General features: G+C 34.4%; 4 protein-coding genes across 4 annotated transcripts; 2 read left to right on the forward strand and 2 right to left on the reverse strand.

The window, feature by feature from the left end:
• The first annotated feature begins 573 nt into the window (after positions 1 to 573).
• On the forward strand, positions 574 to 2,162 carry LOC129791355 (uncharacterized). Its single transcript, XM_055829498.1, has 2 exons — positions 574 to 890; positions 953 to 2,162. Exons 1-2 carry the CDS (start codon positions 643 to 645, stop codon positions 1,863 to 1,865), a joined length of 1,161 nt encoding a protein of 386 aa, XP_055685473.1. The 5' UTR covers positions 574 to 642; the 3' UTR covers positions 1,866 to 2,162.
• Positions 1,886 to 5,081, reverse strand: LOC129791387 (thioredoxin-2). Its single transcript, XM_055829547.1, has 2 exons — positions 4,833 to 5,081; positions 1,886 to 4,431 (listed from the first exon to the last, which is right to left on the reverse strand). Exons 1-2 carry the CDS (start codon positions 4,854 to 4,856, stop codon positions 4,132 to 4,134), a joined length of 324 nt encoding a protein of 107 aa, XP_055685522.1. The 5' UTR covers positions 4,857 to 5,081; the 3' UTR covers positions 1,886 to 4,131.
• Positions 5,082 to 5,703: 622 nt separating this feature from the next.
• Positions 5,704 to 7,869, forward strand: LOC129791353 (protein fuzzy homolog). Its single transcript, XM_055829496.1, has 4 exons — positions 5,704 to 5,867; positions 6,010 to 6,214; positions 6,274 to 7,105; positions 7,183 to 7,869. The coding sequence occupies exons 2-4, from the start codon at positions 6,137 to 6,139 to the stop codon at positions 7,449 to 7,451; spliced, it is 1,179 nt and encodes a 392-aa protein (XP_055685471.1). The 5' UTR covers positions 5,704 to 5,867; positions 6,010 to 6,136; the 3' UTR covers positions 7,452 to 7,869.
• On the reverse strand, positions 7,693 to 19,061 carry LOC129791348 (dual oxidase maturation factor 1). The gene is made up of 6 exons (XM_055829488.1): positions 18,693 to 19,061; positions 10,997 to 11,239; positions 10,435 to 10,569; positions 8,874 to 9,305; positions 8,377 to 8,806; positions 7,693 to 7,848 (listed from the first exon to the last, which is right to left on the reverse strand). Exons 2-6 carry the CDS (start codon positions 11,217 to 11,219, stop codon positions 7,806 to 7,808), a joined length of 1,263 nt encoding a protein of 420 aa, XP_055685463.1. The 5' UTR covers positions 11,220 to 11,239; positions 18,693 to 19,061; the 3' UTR covers positions 7,693 to 7,805.
• Between the last annotated feature and the right edge of the window lie 4,767 nt (positions 19,062 to 23,828).

Genomic DNA, 23,828 nt, shown 5'->3' on the forward strand with positions numbered 1-23,828 from the left:
TTAAATTCTTTTTATAATTTTATTTTTTTCCTTATCAAATCGTTAATTTGATTAAATTGTGCGTTCTTTTAGGTAATCTTGTACTCTTTATTTTATTTATAGTTTTTTTTTTTTTGCAAAGTAAAGATTATCTCACATTTAAAATTCTTGTCTTTTGCATTTTTTTTATCGGTTTTAATATTTTTTTGTCGCCAGAGAGAATCTTTTGGTAATGAAATAATTAATTTTTCATTAAAAATAATATCGAGCTTACCAAAAATTTATCAATTTACTTATAAATAGTTTAGTAAATTCTTTACGTTTATCAACTTCTAATTTCATTGACTTGTCTCCTTTTCCGTAACGGTTAAATTTTGAAAAAAAATCAATTTTTTCGTTATTTATTTCGCTGTCGTTTAACCGTTAATGAGAAAACGAATTTTTAAATCATTACTGTTATAAAAAAACAATCTAATGGATTTTAGTACTTTCAAGTAAAATTCTCTCATTTAAACAATATTTTTAAGATTAATTAATATTTAAAATTTCAGATTTTTCTCTGTATATTTCAATTTCTCACAGTGTATTTTTATCAGTGTAATAATATTTTCGCTGCAGTAAACATAACCTAAAAACTCTCCAAAACATAACCACAATTTTGTGATGGAGGCGGTAGAAACAAAACGATTTTCCTTCCCAGTGAAAGTTATTTTGCAAGAATTCTTCACAGATCATCGACAAAAAGCCTACATCTGCGTCAAGGGGCACTGGAGGACTATTCGGGACTTGCAAAATCACATTGTTAATCTCTTTAGTCTCTCCCATGAAGTCTTCCTCACCGACACTGAAGGATTCCTCTATCCGGCACAGGAATCAATTGACATCATTCAGCAGGGAAATTCTGTGATACTGTAAGTTCCCTCTCTTTCTCATCTTAATGAAAGTTTCTGAGAAATTAGCTGTATTATTTTAGAGTTAATCGGGAAAATCAAAGCACCGAAGAACCTCAAACTTTACCTGAAAATGGGAAAGTGTCCAAGACTTTCAAGCCTCCGCGGAATTCAACGCCTTTCCTCAATGGACAACCCGTAGCAGTGGAGGAGTTTGAGGTAACAGAAACCCCAATTGTAGGGGTGCCTCCACCGAAGGAGAATGGTGCAGTTCTGCCGGAAGTGCGTGAGAAGCAAAAGAGACGGAAGAGAGTGAGGAAGCGCAAGAAGAACAATACGGATGTCTTGGAGGATTCTTCATCCATCCTTGAGGAGCCAGCGGATAATCTGAAGCGCCTCAAAGGGAGTAAGTCAGCTACACACATCCGATTCGGAGGTAGTGTCGAGGGGGATGATGAAAGTGGTGCTGTGGATGATAATCTGCAAATCACAGATACTCCCCATGGTCAGTCTCAGATGATTGTCTCGCGGACATTGCATAGAACCACTCAACAGTCACCGGAAGCTGAGAAATCCACAGCAAAGCTCACGAAATCTCTAAATAAATCCAATATGAGCTCCAGTTTTGCCTTGGAAGAGCTCAGGGAGAGACTCCCAAATCTCGATGTTCCATTGCTGAAGAAGCTCCCGAAGAAGGATGATGTGATTGCCTTTAAAGTTCTCAAAATGGGTGAAACGTACGAACCAGTCCTGTCAAACTACATCATTGGGATCGTTGAGATGGTCAACAAAGAGAAGAATGAGGTATCCCTTCTACTTCTTTCGGGTGAGGATGAACTCAAACCACCGCAGGGGAAGTTTTCACTCCCAGACACCCCTTCAGCACAGTCCGAGGATAATGATGAAATCCTTGATGATGATCTCTTTGTGGAGAATTTCAGTAAACTCCAAGATGTCCGGAAGTTGGATCTGGCCAAGCTGGGAACGACATTCTAATCACACGGAAGTCTGGGTAGTTTTTTTTTAAACATCAGATACCATTTATTTGTAACTTTTTCGTACATTCTGTCTTATTGATTCAATAATGTGTTCTCCACTGTAAACAAGGCAATTTATCTTCAATCACATTCACAAAATCTCATATCCTTCTTCGTCTTTATATAAAAAAAAGGACAAAAACCACGTCTATCAAAATTTAAGAAGTTCCTGGCATTTTTTTTTATTATTTGTGAAATATTAATATTTCTCAATGAAAAAAGAAGATAAATTAAAAAAATAAATATTTCCAGAAAATATTAATTCTATTTAAAAATGGGATTCAAGGTTTTACTGCTGCTGCTCACAAAGATGGAATTTGCATTGCAATTGGGTTTCTGTGCCACTCACTGGTGAGTTCTTTTTGTTGTGAAATTGCTTGGAAATTAATTGCATTATTCCATGTCGAAGGTTACCTATATGGATGGGATATTAAATCTGCAGCAGATACATTCATAAAATGCAAAATTTTCTCTTTAACGTTGAAAATGCTGCATTTGTGGTGTGAAAAAAATCGTTTGTTGAAGTTTGGTAAATTGTGGTTAAAGTTGGTAAAGTAATTCTCTTTATTTCTTTGAGTTTTTCAACGGATTTGTTTATTTTGATTTTAAATCATTTTGAAACATTAATAATTTAATTTGAAGAAGGGATTTTGGATACTTTAAAACCCTTAGGAAGATCCCTTCCCAGTAAAAAAAAATGATTGAGCCAATAAAAACTCAATTATGATTGAATCAATAAGATTGACAACAAGTTGAGCAATAATTGATAAATCAATTGAAAAAAGTCCTCGATTGATCAATCATTGGTCAATTTATGGTCAATTCTGATTGCTCAATAATTGATAATCTATGCGAACCAACATTGACTCAATATTGATTCAATTACAACTCAATTAATTATTTATCATTGATTGATCAAGTATTGTTCATTTTTTTATCAATCAATTGGTTAATTTATGCTAAAATATTGAACAACTATTGTTCTTTAAAATTTTTATCAATTTATGCTCAATCCTCGGTCAATCACGCAATTTTCTGATTGATCAATTATTGATAATCAATCAGATTGATCACAAATTGAAATTGTCTATCAATCTGATTGATTAACTATTAATCTGTTATTGTTTGTCAATCCGATCTTTCATCTATGTGGACCTATATTGACTCAATATTGACCTCAATAATCGATTAATGATTGGCAAAATTTGTTTATTAGGTTTCAAGATCAACTTGAAGTTTGTACACTGTTTTCCCGGAAAGTGCCATAAGTGACTGGAAATTGTGTAGTCATCCTGCTAATTGTACCAGGATCTTCCTAATGAATCTTAGGAACCTCCTTTTCAACACCCGGTTGATCCTTGAGTTCATTTAGGGGTCGAAATCTGAGTGTATAAAAATGCTTCTCGCAATTGCAAAGAAAACTTCCTAGACAGATTTTCACCCCTAAATGGAATCAAAGATCAGCCGGGTGTTGAAAAGGAAGTTCCTAAGATCCTTTAGAAACTTCCTGATGCAATAGGCAGTCTTCTTGCACAACTTCCAACCACTTATGGCACTTTCCGGCAAGCACATCAAACCGTTCCGGGAAGAAAAGTTTATTCAAACTTCAAGTTGCTGAATTTCCGCATTTTTTTCATCTCTGATAAATTGTTTTTTTTTTTTTAAGTATAATAAAAATTCTCTTTCATCATTGGCTCTCCCTATCTTTCGGATTTTATTGTCGAAGAATAACCAAAGATAGTATTTGGTTAATTTACCACATTTACCAAAACTTTTTCAAAGAATTATTTTCAGTGTAGCCGGGCATTTCTAGGCAGTTGAGATTATCAAAATTCCACAAAAATGTTCAATGAGTTGGCAATTTTATAATTATTATTGAATTATTTGCAATTTTTATTTTAAACTGCAACAGCGTGGCACATTTTACAAGCCAAATTCCCCCTTTTCAGAACAACTGAGAGAGATTGCATCGAGCAAGGATTTTTTTTTATTGAACAATTTTTCATTTTCCCAGCAATTAATGTAAAAAGAAAACATTCTAAATCCCTATTTGTAGAAAATTCTTTTTTTTTAGCACAATAGTGAAGCTTGAGACTGATTCAAATCTACTTGGTAGCGCTCCTGCGCAAGGGGCGGAAGCCCCATGACAACTGTACACTTATGTGGCATTTTTGTGTGTAAAAATTTAATGTTTTTAGTGCAGAAAAGGTGTGTGCAAAATGATTTTAGGCGGTGTACTTGGCGAAGAAGCTGGCCAGTTTTTCGCCACTGGCACCCGAGAAGGACTCCACGACTTCCTTGTTCTTGATGAACAAGAATGTGGGCATGCTGGAGATGTTGTAGCGCATTGCCAGCTCTTCGCACTCGTCCACGTCCACCTTGAGGACGACCGCCTTCTCAGAGTACTGATTGGCCAACTCCTCAAGCTTCGGGGCGATCATCTTGCATGGGCCACACCACAGTGCGAAGAAGTCCACAACAACCAGGAGATCTCCTGCAGAGTCCAATTTCCCATCGAAATCAGCCTGTTAAAGTGTAACAAAGTAGAACAATTCTCCACTGTGTGATTGCATTGACCTTGTATGGGTGCTAAGTGATTTGATTTCTCGTGGGATGACCTCCACACCGCGTTCCCAGAAAAAAAAACGCACGATCATTTTTTTTCGTACCGCAATGACATCACATCGTTCCGGCGGATGATGTGTGGTGGCAAGAAGTCCAACCACAGTGTCCGCCGCCTGTGACTAATCTAATCGCGTGCTATTCGCAGGGTCTCCCGGAGGGTGGCAGAAGGTCATTCCACGAGAGCCACATAATTAAATAATCGATAATTATGCAGCATTTTTCAACCCAACCATATTGGTTTTCTCGCCCCCCCATGGGAATCCCAATTGGATTATGCTCCTGCCACGCCCTGCCAACTTACCGTATCAGCAACAAGATGCACCATTTTTGCTGTTATTTGGTAAGGAACGGAATTTATGTTGAAATAAGTAGGAAAAGTTACTAAAAAAGGCGAGTTTTTTAGGCAAACTTGGAATGAGGAACGAAACCGCACAGACGCGAAAATTGAACCACACTGAAGTTTTAACTTGACGTCTCTCTAAAATATCGTGTCTGTTCAGCTCGTTCAGCTCTGCATTTCTACACCGTTGGTCCAATCGCGATGAAATTTGGTACAGAGTCTACTGATACCAGGCGGTTTTTACCAACGACATTCATTTTCCCCCCAGAGCCCCCCTTCACATAGCCCCCATATAAAATTCATGCTTTTTTGACTACTTTTTGAATTTGGCGCCTTTTTTGGTACATTTTGTTGAGAGAAAGTGAGATGGATGCATTTTACCGCTATCCGTCTCCCTCACACTTTCAGTTTTTTACAGTTTTCTCGCGTTTTCCGCCGAATTTTCCGGCCGGAAGTAAGTTTTTGCAATCAGAAAGCGACGCCGCGTCGAATGGCATCATTGGTTTGAAAAGTTCGCGAAAATGCATTTCCAGGAAAAAAAAGTGCGTGTAAAATCCCCAACCGTCAAAATTTTCAAATTTGTAACCCAACCGTCAAAATTTCCGCGGGCCCCAAATTCCGCACGGAGGAGCTCCCCGAGGCTCCCGGAGCATCCGTAAGTGCCCCAGGAGCCCAAAAAATGCGTTTTATGCCCACAAATTTGGGAAAAAACACGGAAATCACGAATTTTTTCGAAATGCAAGAAAAAAGTTCGTTTAGTTCAAATTTTATTATCATGCCACTCGTATGTCAAATTTTTTTTTCATTTCTCTCTCGGGGATGATATGGGAACATCCAATATTTTATTTGTTTTGATTTTTTTTCTTAAAAATTGATTTTCTGTGATTTTATTTTGCATTTTCATGGTTTAGATCGTTTAGATCGTAATTCTTGAGATCCAGGAATAATTAAAAAAGTTCTGGGAAGCTAATTTAACCGAGAGAGTGTATGGACAAGGTGAAAAACAGGGAAGAAGCGGCAAAAGATCACATTGTGATTCTCAGTCAGTTTAGAAGATCATCCTGATTACAGTTCCAGAACCTTAAGATCACATGATTGACCCTCTAAATTGGTTTAAGAAATGATCTTTCATTTTCAGAGTAGAAGAAATTATAAGAGGTTGTCCTAAAGACAGAGGAACAAGAAGATCCTCACGATTAATCAGAACGTCAAGAGAGATTCTAGCTCAGTTCTCTTCCCTGTAAATTCCCGGAAGCTAGAGAGGCATGTCCATACAGATTATATGTCTCACCCTTTCTGGAGGAATTCCTCTTTTCACGAGGAAAAAGGGAGAAGGGGAAAATGTGAGCAAAATGCGTGATCCCTTGATCTTTTATTAAACACAAAAAAAAAACCTTTTTAGCTCTCTTTCTCAACCGTTGGATCCCTCAATGGTGTTCACATGTTCTGCAAAAGTCAAGGACAAAATCTACGAAGTACATCGTGGGAAGATGGACTCCTTGTTTGGGAGGAATACGCCGAAACATTCCTGATCGTTGGCTATGGTCGTGGGGTGACGGAAAAAGTACTCAGGAGACTCATAAATTCCACCTACAACGCCATGGTGTTCACTGTTGGGCTCAATGAGCTGCAAAACTTCCTCAGTGTGGAACGTCTGAAGCGAGAACTTCAGCCGTGTTGGGGTACAATTGATCATCTCATCGAGGGCACCGATAGTGAGCTCATTGGCTTCACAGATTGCATCCTTTGCTCCCAAAATGTGACAATTCTCGAGAAATTGGGCGAGTTTTGTGAGCAATTTGGTTCTGCGTATGCTTGCCTGATGATCCGGCAGAGAATTGCTGCAGCTACGGAAGCATGGTGGGATCTCGATGCGAAAGATCGTCAACTTCTCTCCACCCTCATTGCTACATCGAGCTCCCTGCAGAAGGATACGCCGGTGTATTTGCCCCAGAAGAGCCCCACAATTGCTTACAGACTCGTATCTATTCCTATTCTGCAGAACATCAACATGTGCTTGTTGTGTGGAGCAGAACCTCCCTATAGGGACGTTGAGGCTCTGGCACATCAAGTTTGGCGTTCAGAACTCAAGACGCTGGAGCTGGCTGAACAATGTTTCCCACGGAATTTTCCCAATACTCTCGAGTTAGATTCGGGAATTCTCGGGATACTCCTGATCAATCGTCGTCTTGCGAAATATGTGATCTCCAGGAATATTCAGCAATCATCAACGGGTAAGGTTTTAGCATAAAAATTAAGAGGTTTTAATTTACAAATTTTTTTGTTTAATTCTTAATGTAATTTGTTGCAGGAAAACGAACAATATCCGGAACTCATCGTCTCGACATTCTCCGGACATTCTTTCACCAAGCTGTCGACATGATTGAGGACTACGTGGGCAATTTAGCCACCCACAGTGAGTCCTACTGGTGCTCAGACTACCACAAATGCCACGCTCTCATCCAAGATGACAATCTCATCTGCATCCTCTATGTGGCTGCAATTCCCACGCACACCATGAGACTGATCACTCAGAAAACTCTCGCCGCAATTGTGGCTTCGAAAGACACGTGCTGGTGAGTTAGTTTCGTTTAACAGAACAAATTGCAATTTATATACTCGATTAATTAAATAGGATTGATTTCCTATAAAATTTTTATTAAAGAATGCTTCATTGGAAGCAATAATTCTTAGTTCTTAGCATAGAAATAGGAAGGGAAAATTATTTTTTAAATTAATTTTGAACCTGAAGAAGGAGTTAAAAACTTCCGAAATGTCCTTTATGAATAAAAATCAAAAGAAATATTAGAAAAAAAAATACTTTTATTTGTTCTTTAATTTTATTTCTAATTTGTAGAGTTTCTAAAAACATAAATTAACAGGTTCGTTTGAGAGTCAATGAAATATCACAAAGTAAATCAATCTTGTTCAAAATCACCAGTTTGACAATTCCCTGGTTCGTTCCAAAGGCGGTTTCCTGCAAATAAAAAAAAGAAAAGAATTTTACATTAAAGGTGTTCCTTAGAAAAGCAAATTGAAGTTAATGAATTTTTTGAATAAACTTTTCTTCCCGGAACGGTTTGATGTGCTTCCCGGAAAGTGCCGTAAGTGGCTGGAAGTTGTGCAGTCATCCTGCCTATTGCATCAGGAAGTTTCAAATGGATCTTAGGAATCTGATTTTCAACTACCGGCTGATCCTTGATGTCATCTTTGGGTCAAAATCTGTGTCTATGAAAATGCTTCTCGCAATTGCAAAGAGGACTTCCTAAATGGACAGATTTTGACCCCCAAATGAAATCAAAGATCAGCCGGGTGTTGAAAAGGAAGTTCCTAAGATCCCTTAGAAACTTCCTCATTCAATGGGCAGGATGACTGCACAACTTACAGCCACTTATGGCACTTTCCGGGAAGCACATCAAACCGTACTGGAGAAGAAAAGTTTATTCAAAAAGTGTACAAACTTCAAGTTGTTCATTAGAAAATAAAAGAAAAGAGGAAAACTCACGGCAGGACCCTAGAGAGAGCCACTTTGTGCATATTTGGTGGATTGCCTGCGACCGACGCAATACTAGACATGGAGTCCTGCGACAGAGTTCGCTGCACAGCCGAGCGTCCATTTGCCTGTTGCATCTGGGCACGGCGGAAGGGGTAGCGCCACGGTGACTTTGGTGCATCACTCTGGAAGCCCTTGTTGTCAACACCCGCCAATTGGCTTGTCTTCGATGAAAGGCGCCTCAGGATGCGCGACCCAAGCCCAGAGGGCTCTTCGAGGCTCTTGCTATTTCTCTTTCGGTAGCGCATATCATGCGACTCCTCGAGAATAACGTGACGATCATACGGTGTGTCGTAGTACACTTCTAAGATTGTTGAAAAAGTATGGGGCCACACGAGGTCTATGGCAGAAATTATTAATCCTACGAAAAGGCACAGGGTTCCTTGAAAAGAAGAAAAAAAAAGTTTAGAATTTTGCAAAAGAACTGAAAAAGAGAGAAAAGGTCTCACCTGCGACTAGAACAAGCCAGAAGCACCATCCCAAATGGAATTGCAATTGGCCACCTTCTACGATAATTGTTAGGGGTCTCTTGGGCAGTAGCAAGTAGTACCCAATGTCCGTGGCAACGAGAAGTGCTCCCGTGAGGGACATCATGTAGGCCCCATAGCGTGGGACTGCAATTAGCAGCAAATTCATAAGTAGCCACGACGCCAGGGATGCCCAGAGGAGGATACTGGCGTAGTAGCCGGCCGCTCGGTAGCGACCACCCCATGCAAAACCCTCCTGACCGAGGCTAAAGTACTCAGCGACAGTGAGAATGGGATAGGGCAGTCCACGGCGCAGGGAATTCTTGTAGGACTGACCCATGTCATCAGCGGCATTCCAGCTAAAGCGTTCGTTAAAATCAATATCCGGTGGGGTCCAATTCCCAATAGGGAGTGCTAGAAATAATGCAAAATAAATCATTTTTATTTTATTTTTTAACATTTATTCGCGTTTTAAAGGGGATTTAGTTTAAAACAAATTGATTAACTTATTCCCTTATTTATTTAAAAATTTATTTATCTCAAATATTTTAATTTAATAAAGAATTAATTGTCTTTAGCAAGTTGAGATTATGTAGAAGTTAAAACATAAAATGTGTTAGTTTTTATATCAATTTGCACGACATTTCGAAGATCTCTAACTCCTTCTTCAGGCATAAATACAAAATTTTTATTTTATTATTATTTTTTGTTTTCGTATCAAACTGTCTTTTCTTTTAAAGCTCTTCAGAAATTCTGTTAACTTTAGATTAATTTATATTGATTAAATTATTCCCAGTCTCTTCATTTTGTTATTTAAAAATTTTTTGAATAAAAAGATTTTTTAAAATGAGTAGTTTGATAAAAAAAAATCAAGAGTCAAAACATAGAATGCGTGAGCTTTTCTGACAACTTTCATGACATTTCGAAGATCTCTAACTCCTTCTTGAGGTATAAATTATTTTAAATTCTTCCTAAACTAAACTTTATTTAAGTATTATACAATCAATTTTTTTTACTGCTTTTTTTGTGAAAAAGAAAATTTATTATGATTTTGTATCTAATGCAATAAATCAACAAATAAAATTATTTTCTTCATCTGCAAGTCATTAAAGTTTTTTTTTCTTGGTGAAGTTAAACAGAATGAAGGAAAATCAAGAAATTAATTTCAACTTTTTGTATGATTTTTATTGAGTTTTTCGTAATTTTATAGCTCAACAGTGAGTTGTTTAATGTGCCCATATATAAAATAATAAGAGCTGATCCACCCACAAGAATCTCACATCCGGTTCTTCATGCAAACACATAATATACGTCTTATTCTATCTCATAAAAATACATTTAACTGAAAGGGAATTGCAAAAAACAAATAATTTATTAGTATTCATATCGTAGCTTTTTTTTTGCTTGAAAATTCATCAAAGAAAGGTTTTTTTTGTGAATATCAATTAAACACACCTTGAATTGGTTTTAGCTCTGACAAGTTATTGCCCGCGTGTGATTAATTTTTTTCTCATATTTTTGTTAAAATGAATATTTTAATTACCTGTGAGGGTAATATTCACATGCATCAGTCCAATGTGAGCTCCCATCCGTGCAGGAAGTTTTTCCCGTGAGAAGGCCTTATATGGCGCCAAAATGCTCGAGTGAGCCACGTGCCAAGCAGATCCCAAGCGTGTAACTGCCGGAAAATTTTTAATTATTTCGTATAGAATTGAAAATGAATTATATTAGGTAATGAAACATGTCTACAAATCGATTGGGTTTTTTATTCCGTTGAAATGAAAAATAAAAGCTCGAAGACTGCAAAAACTTGGCTTATCCATTAAATCGAAAAGTTGACATCTTTTCATTTTTTTTATTGAAAAATTTCTGAACTTTTTGAAATTTTCAAAAAGCTCCGAATAATTTGCTGTCTTATCAAGCATTTAATTCTTTAGTCTATGAGAGAATTTAATGTTCTAAATTAAAGAAAAAAAAGATTAAATTTTCTTCTCATTGCACAAATAGAAGGAATGAAAAGGGTGAGGGAAAAGTCTTTGAGCAAAAGATTGAATTTAAATCATGATCTTCAACAATTCTTTAAAAAATAAAAGGATATTTCTTACTTAATATGACTAGGCCGACAAAGAGACTTAGTGTCACGGTCGTGAAGGTAGTAAATCGTTGTTTCCTCACTCCTGGGAAGATCACCAGGAATGCCACGTAGATGGTTGTGAAGAGTACGGAAACAGCCACAATTGAGACATCTCCCGTCACGGGGGTTCGATTCGAGAAGGAATACAATGTGGGACCGCCATCGTCTCGGAAGGCGTCAAACCATCCCTTCATTGTGGGGCTGTTGAGCTCCTCTGCAATTAAAAAAAAACAGTAAAATTCCACAAGTTAGTCACGTGAAAATTACCATTCACGCACACGAAAAAAAAAGAATTCTCCATAAAATTGCATAAAACATTATTTTATTTTGCTTATTTCTTGTGATCATACCCCATGTGTTGGTTATACATTTGCATGGCGCGGGATTTACATCATATGATGTTAAAGAAAAAGTGACCAAAGTGAAGTCAATAAAGTATATATATAATTGTTGGTTTGACGGAGAATAAATTAAATGAGCCCCATGAGGATCGAGTATAGAAATCTTACATAAGATTTACACAGAAAGTAATGAAAGAACCCGCGCTAAATAAAACTTATTTATTGCTTAGAGAAAAAGCTATTTAAAAGCTCCCGGTTTGACTTGCAAGAAGTCACAAATGAGGCACCTCAACCTATGCATGATTGTGGGCTTCATTTTCATGCTTATTCTCTGTTTTTTTAGCACACACAAAATATTTTTCAACAAAACGTGATACTAATAAAAGTCCATAGAGGTATGTCTTGCGCTGAAAAAAACGTTTATTTTTATTTTTTTGGTAAGTCCCAAGGGGGGAACTGTTAATGAATATAAAGCTTTATTAATATTTTAATTAAAATTATTGAAAAGAAAATCGGAAAGTTATGTTGAAAAATTCCATTAATAAAAAATAATTTTATGGAAATAAATTGAAATCGAATTGATAAAATCGAATTTATCTTGAAAAAAAATTTTTAAAAATGTTTAGAGTAAAGTTTCATATTTGTACGAAAATTAAGTGAATAACCTTTAGCAGTTTTTCAACTAGATTTACATTTAACTTGAGTACCTGATGAAGAAGGAAAGAAACCGCCAAAAAGTCGTGTACAGTGGTTAAGCTAGTGATGGGACTTAGGTGTAAAAATATCTTTAAATTCAGGAGGTTTAAGTATTTCCATTAGAGGAAAGTAAATAAGTAAATAAGTAAAGTCAAGTAAAGTTAAGTTAAATTAAGTTAAAGTTAAGTAAATAATTATTTTCAAGCTTAAAATTCAGATAAAAAATTTATAAAAGAGGATTTTCAAACGTTTGACGAAACTTTAACAAAAAATACCTATTAAATGTAACAAAGCTCGTTCAAACAAACTGTCAAAAACTATTTAATTGAATGCAACAACCATTAATATAATTTAGTATTCTCCAAAATATTTTTTTTTTAATTCTCTTAAAATTCTCTTAAAAATATATTTTTTTAAACCAAATCTCTTGAATAATTTCCTTACTACGCTTTTCGTCAAATAAACAAAATAATTTTTAGAAATTGCCCAAGTTCATTAATTTCTAACCTAAAAAAATTGAAGGCGACGGTGGAATAGTTTAGAATTTTGAAAAATCGGATTTTAGGTCATTACTAGGTTAATTTTTTTTAAATTTTTGAGTCAACGTCTCGGACTATATGAGTCCTTTTTCATAGCCTACAACATTTTTTGAGTCTTATGTATTTCTTTTCAAATGTTGTAGGCCCTTTAATTAAAAAAAAATATTTAGCTTAATGATTGAAAGCCCGTTTTTTTTCATAATTTTTACAATTAATAAATAAATCCCAAAGAAATACTTAAAAAAAAGAAATTCCTTTTTGGTCTATAAATTTTGCTTAGTTATTTGCCCCTCATTCATGAGATTCTTCTGTGAGATTTGGGTGCGCGAATTTGTACCGCGCACGTACGATGATGAAAGACAAGGAAACTTTATGACTCCCGCACAAATTTTTCACGCTGTTTTCTCGCACTTTAACAACATTGGCTTTGAACTGTGACTATCTTGTCCAATAAGGAAGTCAAAAATGCCGCGCGATGTTTGTCGATGAATTACAAAATTTATGGAATTTAAATATTTGCATATATATGTGTATGAATCATGCTGTGGATGAAAGTGAAATTTGTAAAGCTCTGTTTTTATTTTTCTCAGGTGCTTTTTGCATATATAGCTGATTTTTTTTCCTTTAGGCGTATATAAGAGTGTTTAACCAATTTTCTCATCAATCAAATTCAATTTAGTTTACGAATTTCGATGGCGCGAATTTTTTTTTACCATGGTGTGGTGGTTATTATGCTGTTTTGAAAAGAAATCAATTAACTGACACCAATTGATGCAATTTTCACACAAGAATGGAATTTAAATACCTTCTTTTTTCCAACCATACCTCATCAAATTGCTTGGGCTACCCGTTTTGCACAATGGGCATGGATTTTTTGTTGATTATTATGTATATTATTGTACGTTTTGAAAAAAAAAGAAGTGAGAGTCAAAGAATAATTAATAGATTATAATTTTTCAAAATTAACTCCCAAACAGATAAATTACAATTAATTTTTCTTCTGGGTTGGCATTTACATGGAATAAGAATATATTAATTTTCCTTCACTATAAGATATTTAATAATAATAAAAAAATCCACGTGAGATGTGAATGGGAGGGAAAAAAAGCTTTCCAATGAGAAGAATTCTATACATGAACTCACGACTACGCGACCTTCGGTGGTAGCCCTTGAAAATCGCATATTTTACCTGTCTGCTTAATTGTTTTTTTTTTCGTTATGTTACGCGCTTTTTAACACATCCGCAAAATATGAATTGCATGCAATACCGACGACTTTTGCTTCTATAGCCAGAAAAAAAACTTTATAAGTATTGCAGAATTTTCTTGCAATTTATAGAGAAATTCAATTTTAAAAGAAAATCAACATGTTGAATTTTCACGATTTTTTTTTTAAAATTATTTTTATTCAACTAACAATGCAATATGTATTGAGGTGGATTTTCTTGAAAATACACTGTATTGAGAGAGAGAGAGAGAGAAAATATTTGGAGGCAAATATGTGAAGGATGAATTCCAGTGGAAAGCTAAATATTTGTCCTTTTAATTTTCTCACATCTCTACCGTCAGTAGCTATATGGATGTTCTGCACAGCGAACAATTGTTATTCACTGCGTGATAAAATATTTAGAGGAAACGGAATTAATAAAGCGATATTTTAAATACATTAACACAGTCAATGTGGAATTTCAAGGTTCACTCCATGTGATATATCAGAAATATATATTCATAAAAAGCTCCTCGCGACTGAAATACATAGTATATTGTTTGCTTTTCATATAAAGATAGAAATTATCAACAATAACGATTCGATTGTTGCGCTAATGCTACAATAGATGTAAAGAACAATTATTACTTTCTATATTTCTAAAGATTATGTATGTTCTAAATGAGTTAAAGTATGGCATGATGAAGATGTTTTGCAGAAGAAAGAAAAATTATTTTCATGATCAAAACTTTGTGGTTATTACGAAATTTCCTTTGAACTTGATTTTATAATAATGAATAATTCTGTTGTGATTAAATTTTAAGACCTCGATGAAGGTTACCCTATATCATCTGTTTAAGAAAAGATCAAAATCTAATAGTTTAACATGAGGAAACCTTGCAAAATTAGAGATTATTTGGGATAGACTTGGATTAAAATTAATTTTCCCAATTCGGTAACAAATACTTCTTTTACGATTTTATTTTTGGCTTTATAAATATAGGTACCTTGAAACTTATAATTCAAGTTTGAGGTAAGGATGAGGAAGACAAATACTTTCAATTCATTCTCCGAGTTCTTAAGAATTCTGAAAAATTAAAATTTAGACAAAATTTCAAACCACTAATTTGAAATCAGATTTTTTTAAAAAATATTCTTTAAAACAAAAATAAGCAAGACATCAAGCCTGTGCCATTCTGTATTATTATATCTATATTGTTAAAAAATAAGCATGAATGGAACAGTATAAAGCGAAAGAACGGTAAGTAAAACTTACGGGCTGTGATTCTTTCTTTGTCAGTGAAATGTGAAATTGACGGAAAATTGAGGATGGGAAAATTTTGAGGAAGGCTTTCTCGCGCACCGAATCACAGCCAACGCCCACTATTAAGGCTTCTCACAAATTATCTGCGCGTTGGCTGTGATTCGGTGCGCGAGAAAGCCTTCCTCAAAATTTTCCCATCCTCAATTTTCCGTCAATTTCACATTTCACTGACAAAGAAAGAATCACAGCCCGTAAGTTTTACTTACCGTTCTTTCGCTTTATACTGTTCCATTCATGCTTAATTTTTATCTTTGAAGTTTATATATATTTATCTTTGCATTTTTATATGTATATATATAATGTATATATCTATGCATTTAAATATATTTAATTTAATTTTATATGTGTATATATAAAACGCCCCGCTTCGCGGGGCGTTGGACTTATGTACCTCATGATATGACATGTTAACTTTAAAACGCGATATCTCCGGAACGGCTACATAGATTTTCTTCATTTTTGGCATGATGAAAGATATTATAGCCAATTATAACATATCAAAATATGAAGCAATTCTATAAAGCGGTGCTCGAGATATTCATCGAAAACTCATCGAAAATTTTGTTTTCGATTTTAGCGCCACTTGCGGTCATTTTTTGAACTTGCGATGTTCCGAGCAGTTGTAGGGCTCGTTAATATCTTTCATTTGAGCCCGAGTTGATCAAAATCGGTCAAGCCGTTCTCGAGTTATGGTCGATTTTCGAATAAAAATTGTGGCGGCCATATTGACTAAACGGCTTGACCGATTTTCAAAAATGAGGTATCGTTGGAAAGGTCTTGATGGCCCCTACAACATATCAAAATTTCAGACCTCTAGCTAAAATAGGGGCTGAGATATAGCGAAAACAAAATTTGACAGTTATTCAAAATGGCGGACGCGGGGGTGGGGGGTTGGATTTGACTTCATAATCGAATGTCTTCCACCCGATATATGAACTTTGCCGTTGACCGCAAGTCTCTATCTATTACCGTTCTCTTGCAATATAGTGTTATATTCCGGCCGGACGGACGGACGGACGGACGGCCGGCCGGCCGGCCGGCCGGAAAGATTTTCGGCGCCACCATTTTTTGGAATGTAGGGACCCTAATTCGTGCTCATCCTAAGTTTGAGCCCGATCTGACGACTTTGCATTTTTGAGTGTACACAGAAGCTGTGCTTCTTTCAAGAAAGAATCACAGCTAAAATAGAGACATTTGGAATTGTTGTAGATACATTTTTGTAGTCACGATTGTAGCATTTTGTTAACTCAATTTTCCACCTTCACACAGTTAATATCAAAGGAATTTAATCAAGGGTTTTTGGGCACAGTTATTGCCTAAATTATTATTATTGTTGAGAGAACTTTCCCAGTCAAACAAATCACAAAACGTTTAGGTCAAATTAATATAGAAAATGATGCTGTGATGAAGAAAGGAGGGATATTTTTTTTCGCGAATTGCCCATTTCTTCACCATCGCGCGCGCAGTATTTCCTCACTTTGACCCCTTTGGAATCTTTTGCATTTTACACCACCTTAAATGTCAAATACAAGAGAGGATTGTTGGTTACTATACACTACTCACGAATTAATTGCAAATAGCTTGATTAATTAACCGACTATAGAAAGTCAAACAGGGGCGACCGAGTATTTTTTCATTTTCATGGATCTTTTGTTGCAACATTTCCTCCTCACTCTGCAACATGAGCTCTAAACCAAAAGGCTCATTCGTTTTTTTTTTTCTTCTTTCATCAATTTATCTTTTTCTACACAGTACAAGAAATCCATCGAGCAATTTCCATTATTTAACATAATTAGCCACTTGCCAGGGTATTAATTGTTCTGAAAGTGTGAATGAGGAAAAAATGTGAATAATTTCCAGAGTGGACATTCACATTATGGGGAGATTGTTCCACGTGAGAGGTGCCTTCACCACCTTGGGAACAGGTGAGCAATGAGGATATATGTAGCTATGTGTTGGTATATAAAGTAAATCCGGTTCAGAGCAGAAAGAGAATTTTTGCGTATCCTGGAAGCGGAATAATGAGACACACGTTCGAAATTATCTCAGCAGGAATCACGGCTTTGTCTTGAGTTTTTTTGTTTTTGGCAAAATGCTTGTGAATTCTTCACCATCAACACTTGCAGACACGTGTAAAAAGTTCTTGAGTGGTTTGAGCTTTTAATTTTAATTGAGATTTAATCTAAATGCGATTTATGGTGCTTGTGTGGTTTGTTTTAATAGAGAAAAAAAGAATTTTAATGAGAATCATTCAATTTTTAAAAGATAGTGTTTTTTGCAAATTTGATTTTATCTCGAAAGAATAGTTCCATGAATTATGGTAAGAATAAAATTATCCAATACATTGATTAAAGAATCTTAATCAATGATTGATTAGAGCAGCAAAAAAACTTTTAGAACAATTTTTGATTATACTAGAATTTTTTGAAAAATAAAACTCAGCATAGGAATGTAATTTAAAGTTGTTAAAAAAATCAAAACGAATTATAAAATTCGCAAGAAGCTACATTTTTAGAGTAAAAAATCAATAAAAGTTAATTTTCTTAAAAAAAAAAAGATTCTACAAAATCTAGATTTAACCAGATGATAGACGCACCACTTATATTAGCAATCCTGTAACGTTTTTATTATTTAAAAATTCTGGTACATTTACATAAAGAGCAAAAGACGAGATCTTATATAGCATTATAAATTCCCATCACGACTCTACCCAATTGTTCTCAGGTTGATTTGCCTTTTCGTCGCTTTTTGCATCTTCCCCGTCATCATCAACTTCTTCACCGTCTTCTTATCCGTTTTGTGCTCTTTTTTCCGCACCTCCGCGCGTAATGTTCTTTCGGGAGCACGTGGTCCAACATCCGGGATCGTCAGACGTGTCAGAATCTTCTGTTCGCACCATAAATTAACGATCTCAATAAAAGCGTTCGTTCGTTTTTTTTTTGCTTATTTTCCGCCGCTGAATTTAGCTTTGTATAAACGTATACCTGGTGCCATCGTTAGCGGATGATGATCTATTGGCAAATGAAGCTTCCAGTTCTTAAATTTGACTTTGAAAAAAAAACGACTTAATTTGCGAGAGGAAATCAAGTGGAAAAAATCATTGAGCTTTTGTTGAATTCCGGTGTGTGAGCTTTGGGAGCTTTTGTGAAGTGATGATCAAATGTAATCCATGGGAAGAGATTAATTTCACTTTCGATTTTTATATTACAACCACCATCAATATATCCAATATTCAGTGTACCAGACGAGTGCAAATAACCCAGAGAGGCTAGTGAGTTATCGCTCAGGAAATAAAATTGTATACATATGGAATTAAAACAGTTTCACTTTTGATTTTTTCTTCACCTTCTCTCTCGTTCACCGCACTTTTTCTCTCTCCTCCAAAGAGCACTATCGCACAATGATTTTCTTGCGGTGTCTGTGCCGATTTTAAAGAGAGATGTGTAACAACACAGCAAATAGAAGAAATACATAATATCACTACAAGATCACACGATAGAGCAAACTTATAATTAATTGTGACCACAGGGCACATAAAATACAGTAAGAGAGAGAACTTACCAAGAAATCAAATCTCACACAATTTTGGCGTGGTCCACACGAGGTTTTTTGGATTTTTTTTACTCCTCAAAAAGACCCGCGGGGACAAAAGATACGGAAACTCTACGCGCGAAAATTGCTCTCGATGGTTCACGGTTAAGAAATTTGGAGAGAACGGGACAACACATCCGAACCCGGTGAGAGATTTAAAGTGACTAACAAGAGTGTTGGGTAAGAAAAATGTGCAAAGTCCCCACCGTCTGAGCGTAAGTCTGATGGAAGGCAACAACGAGAAGTGGCCAAGCAGTGGGAGCCCAATATACGGCAAAAACCGGAGTGCGGAACCGAATGGAGACACAACGAATCCGTCATCCAATTCAATGGCATTACCCACTAGGAGGCTGGCTGCGGGCAGGTTTATTAATAGACATTGTAATATACCTCACATGAAAAAATGACGATCGCTCTGCAATTCAAATATGATGCATTTCGTACGCGATAGAGTTCAACTCTTTTGGGGGAATTCCTCAGGCGCCGCCGCGTAATTTCCTCAGGCGATTTGAGCTTTTGGAATTCACGATGAAATTTACGGAAATTTCAATAATAAAAAAAATCGTTTTATTTAAAGTTTTATAATTTTAATTTTAAATGAAATATACGATGAAATTCACTAGTCAGACAGTCTTGATTTCTTAAGATCTCTTAAGTTCTTTCTTAAGGAAAACTTAAGATTTCTAAAATTTCCCTGAGAAAAGTTTAAAATTTCTTAAGTTTTCTTAAGCTAAAGTTAAGAGTTCTTAAGAACTGTTGAGATTTCTATAATTTTTTTTTTAAATTTTCTAAAGATTACTTATGTTTCCTTAAGAAAAACAGAAGATTTTTGAAGTATTCTTAAACGTTGAATCGGACTAATATGCCTAATTACTAATTTAGCCCGATTCAGCCTGACTTAAGAAATGTTAACTTTAGCTCAAGAATAAACTTAAAAAATCTTCAGTTTTTCTTAAGGAAACTTAGGAAATCTTAATGAATTAATAAAAATCTTTACAAATCTTAAAAATACTTAGCATTTGCTTAAATCCGATTTAGCCTGTCTTAAGAAAGCTAAATTTTCGCTTAAGAAAACTTAAGAAATTCCTCAGAAAATGTTTAAAGTCTTATGAAATCTTAAATTTTGTTTAAGAAAACTTAAAGCTATAAGTTAAGACTGTAATAAAGGATTTTTAAGAAAATGATTTTCTTTTCATTCTTCCCCTTTTTCTTATCTCTTTTCTAATCTTTCTATTCCTTTTTATTTTTAAACTCATTGAAAGTTATTATTCTGTAAAAAAAGAAATTTTAGAATAATTTTTGGATACGATATTCTGCAGAAGATCGATTCTTTGGAGAAAAAATAAAAAGGAAAAATATTTGAATTATTTAATAGTTTCATTGCTAAAAATTAAACTTTTCATTCCAGTTCTTTAAGAACAAAAGAAAACCCTTTTTTAATTTAAGTTTTCTTAAGTTTAATGGCCTGAAAATTTGAGAAGATTTATAAAAGATTTTCCACGGAATCCAATATAAATCTCTTTTATCATTATTAAGGTTTATGGTTGTTCTTTTTTTCAAGAAGTTATTCTAGCCACAATTTATGTTTTTTTTCTAAGGATATCGCTCTTAATATTACAAGTTCACTAAAAGTGTTAATTCTTTTCAAAACACTTGAAATTTTCACAATTTTCAACGAGTCTAATACCACCGCAAGCCGCAAAGTTTATTTTAACCATCGGCAATACCACGATTGGGTACACAAAGCAAATTGCCGGAGAAAAAAACAGGCAATGTAAATTTAATGTATTTTTTGAGAGAGAAAAATATTAGTGAACGGCAAGAATTTCCCTTTTCCGCATTCAAGAAGCGAAATCATCATCCTTTCGCATTTCAGGGCTCCCGACTTGTTGACGCATTGATCTTTTTTGATGATCGCACATTTTTTTTTAAGAATATTATTTGATGGTGCTACCACAAACGGCTTATGTAGTTAATTAACGTACTATGTGCAATGAATGGGTTCAAGGGTGCTTTATTGGGGTTTCAATGGAATTCTTATCGATTCATAAGGCAAGCTGTGTGCTGTCTCTCTTAGTGAGAATTGATGACAATATCATCAATCACTCAACAGCAGCAGAGCAGTGTGTATGATGCTACTCACTTATGCTGAAGGAGCTTTATCATGCTAACCGATGCTGTGAGATAGAGAGACAAGATGCAAAAATTAAGATGGAATTTCAAATCACTCGCGGCAAGGTTGGCGCTACAAAATAGGTATACCTTGAACAATATGGTTTGTTTTTAATAAAGATGCGATATGATGCTAAGGGGTTATATACTTTTATTAAGAAAGAAGAAAAATAAGAATTCTTTGAAATCATTCTTGAAGACTTTATTAAGATTCTTTTTTTATGTACTGTTGGCATGCAAATTATTGATAAAAAAGAAGAAGTTTAAATATTTTCTCGAATTTATAAGTTTTTTAAAAAATTTTTATTAATATTTCTTAAACAAATATTTCTTTAAATAATTTTTTTATTGAGAAAAGACAACGATCTAGAAAAAACGTTATTAAGCAAAAGTATGTAACCCCTCAACATCAACTATAGGTGCAAATTATATAGCTCTAACTATAAACTTCCCATTTTCGGTCGCGTTTTAGCGTTTAGCTCATTAACCAAATTGGCTGTAAATATTTTCAAAGAAAATTCATCCACAAAATATATTAGTTCAACCGAAAAAAAAGCTAAAAAAGAGCGACAACATAATATGATGTTGTGTGTGAAAAAGTATAAACACGACAATGACAAAAGTTTCGCGCTGGCCGTGAACCACAACAGTGAAAATCGTGTTCAATTTTTCAATATCTTATTAAATTTGTTGTACAATACTTCGGCTTCGTACAATGGAAGCTTGCGGACACTCATAAATTATAAACTTGAAATTGTTTGTCATTCTCCAAGTTTTGACTTTTCGTTGCACACACCGCGAGACACTTGTGGTGGATGATTAAATTTTATTTCCATTTCAATTACGCGCGAGAAGGTTGAATGAGTTGGTTGTCTCCCAAAGAGATGTTCGATTAAGTACCTTCTTATATATTGGCCAAAAATGGAATGATCAACACTGATCAGCATTGGAAGAGTAAAATGCAAAAAGTTCATTCAACTGCAATTTTTACTTCAAAAAATGACTAATTTCCTGGAAAATTTTTACTAGATTTTTTTTAAAGGTCTTCTTGGGTCTATACTCTGAAAAAAATAGCTTGTATTTGAGTTTGTCAAAGTTTGTAACTACCATACATTTTTTAACAAACATGGAAGTGAAAAGGAGTCAAAGCCCTTTTTTGTCAAAGGAGATTACTTTTTAATCTCCAAGTTTGTTATTTCAAAATATAATATCCATGTTTGTAAAAGTTTGTTATTGTTTGTAAAATTTTGTATAAAAATTCGCATAGCCCTCCTTACAAACCTTAGCAAACTATTACAAGTTTGTTTATTCTATTTTGTAACTTTTAAAATAAAAGACATTCTTTTAAATGAGAATCACCAAATTTATTCTTTTTTTTTTTCAATACAAGATTTTAATTACATACTGACTTTTCTCTGAGGAATCCGCCACCACGTATTATCGTCCATACGTACATATACCACGTCAAATAAGGCTGATCAAGAGATCTCTTCCAACATTTCTCAAATATCGGTTAGGACAGGATGACTCCTTTTGCATTCTTCCCGTGTGTCGTGTTCCAAAACTCCCAGCCTAAGGGTTTTGGGGGGCTTCCTGAGGATTTCGACAATCTGCTACTTCTTCCATTCGCGGCGAAGTGCATAGATGAAAATTAATAAAACTTAAGTCGCTATCCAAGGCGACTTAATCCTCAATCATCTCGTTTTCTAAAAATAAATAAAAAGGATATTTAATTCGAGGATAATGACATTCATGATTGAGGTTATCTTGAAATATCTTACCATTTAATGACCTAGATGCCCCAGGAACTTCAAACTGTACGCACAAGGTATACAGTTGAGGAATCTTCATGAAATCATTAATGATTTTCAAAAAATATCCTTTTTTTTTTAATCGGGTTTTTCACACTTTTCTTATACGGCGTCCACTCTAATGAAAACTTGACAAAATAACAAACTTTATCAAAAAAGTTTGATAAAACTTGTTAATGCACTAAAATAACAAACTTTTGAACAAACTTTATCAAAAATATTTGTTAATGTTTGATTTTGTAAACAAACTAGTATACAAACATGTTTGTATAGTTTGTAAAAAGTTTGTTCTTTCAAATTTATTATAATTTGTTTGCAAAAAAGTGTAAAATGTTTGTTAAAGTTTGTACTTATTTGCATTTCTTCTTCAATTTACAAACATTTTAAAACCAATAATCTCCAAAAAACAAACATTTTTGTTAAATTTCATATTTACCTCCAAATTAATATCCTTTAACAAACTTTGACAAACATCGCTACAAACTATTTTTTTCAGAGTACCTATAATGCTTTTCTTGTCTTTAATCATTTAACGGAACTCAATGGCAATCACACCTATTACTCATAAGATATTCCTCACATTATTAATCATCGAGTTAAAATTTTAACCACAATCACATGCCTAAAGATTCCCTCAAAAGTTTTTCATAAGATGTACTGAAAGTTGTACAAAAAAAAGGAAATTTTAATCATAAGAATTGTTAAAGAATTTATGAAAAGATTTGTTTTGATATTTTAAGAAAAAATAAATAAAAATTGAGAAAATATATTGATATTTTGAATAAAAATGATCAAAAATTGAACAGAAATACATTTTCTGTTGGAAAATAAATTGATTAGGGGAGATTTGGGCTACTTGTTGCAATTTTCTTTGATTTTATTTTCTGATTTTGATTAATTTACAGATATAACTTCAAAATTGTTTTAAAGAAAATTATCCATTTTACCTCGTTTTCTTAAAATTCTTTTTAATTAGATTTTAATAAAAAAAATGATTCTTTAAGTTGAATTTAGAAAAAATTGACGCATGGTTAACCCTTTCGCGTCTGCATAATACATGTTAAAAAAAGACTTCTTTAAAAAAATACAATTTTACCTCTGCGAGAATTTTTTTTAAAAAGGA

This window comes from Lutzomyia longipalpis, chromosome 2, assembly GCF_024334085.1.
Source record: "Lutzomyia longipalpis isolate SR_M1_2022 chromosome 2, ASM2433408v1".
NCBI classification, from domain to species: Eukaryota; Metazoa; Arthropoda; class Insecta; order Diptera; family Psychodidae; genus Lutzomyia; species Lutzomyia longipalpis.

What these genes read in the sequence shown, in the direction of transcription:
- LOC129791355 (XM_055829498.1), top strand. Translation starts at nt 643, where the DNA reads ATGGAGGCGGTAGAAACAAAACGATTTTCCTTCCCAGTGAAAGTTATT. An exon ending in CAGGGAAATTCTGTGATACT is followed by an intron (nt 891 to 952) that starts GTAAGTTCCCTC and finishes GTATTATTTTAG; the next exon opens with AGTTAATCGGGAAAATCAAA.
- LOC129791387 (XM_055829547.1), bottom strand. Translation starts at nt 4,856, where the DNA reads ATGGTGCATCTTGTTGCTGATACG. An exon ending in TGCATCTTGTTGCTGATACG is followed by an intron (nt 4,432 to 4,832) that starts GTAAGTTGGCAG and finishes ACACTTTAACAG; the next exon opens with GCTGATTTCGATGGGAAATT.
- LOC129791353 (XM_055829496.1), top strand. Translation starts at nt 6,137, where the DNA reads ATGTCCATACAGATTATATGTCTCACCCTTTCTGGAGGAATTCCTCTT. An exon ending in AAAAGGGAGAAGGGGAAAAT is followed by an intron (nt 6,215 to 6,273) that starts GTGAGCAAAATG and finishes AAACCTTTTTAG; the next exon opens with CTCTCTTTCTCAACCGTTGG. An exon ending in TATTCAGCAATCATCAACGG is followed by an intron (nt 7,106 to 7,182) that starts GTAAGGTTTTAG and finishes AATTTGTTGCAG; the next exon opens with GAAAACGAACAATATCCGGA.
- LOC129791348 (XM_055829488.1), bottom strand. Translation starts at nt 11,219, where the DNA reads ATGAAGGGATGGTTTGACGCCTTCCGAGACGATGGCGGTCCCACATTG. An exon ending in TGTCGGCCTAGTCATATTAA is followed by an intron (nt 10,570 to 10,996) that starts GTAAGAAATATC and finishes ATTTTCCGGCAG; the next exon opens with TTACACGCTTGGGATCTGCT. An exon ending in CTGGCTTGTTCTAGTCGCAG is followed by an intron (nt 8,807 to 8,873) that starts GTGAGACCTTTT and finishes CTTCTTTTCAAG; the next exon opens with GAACCCTGTGCCTTTTCGTA.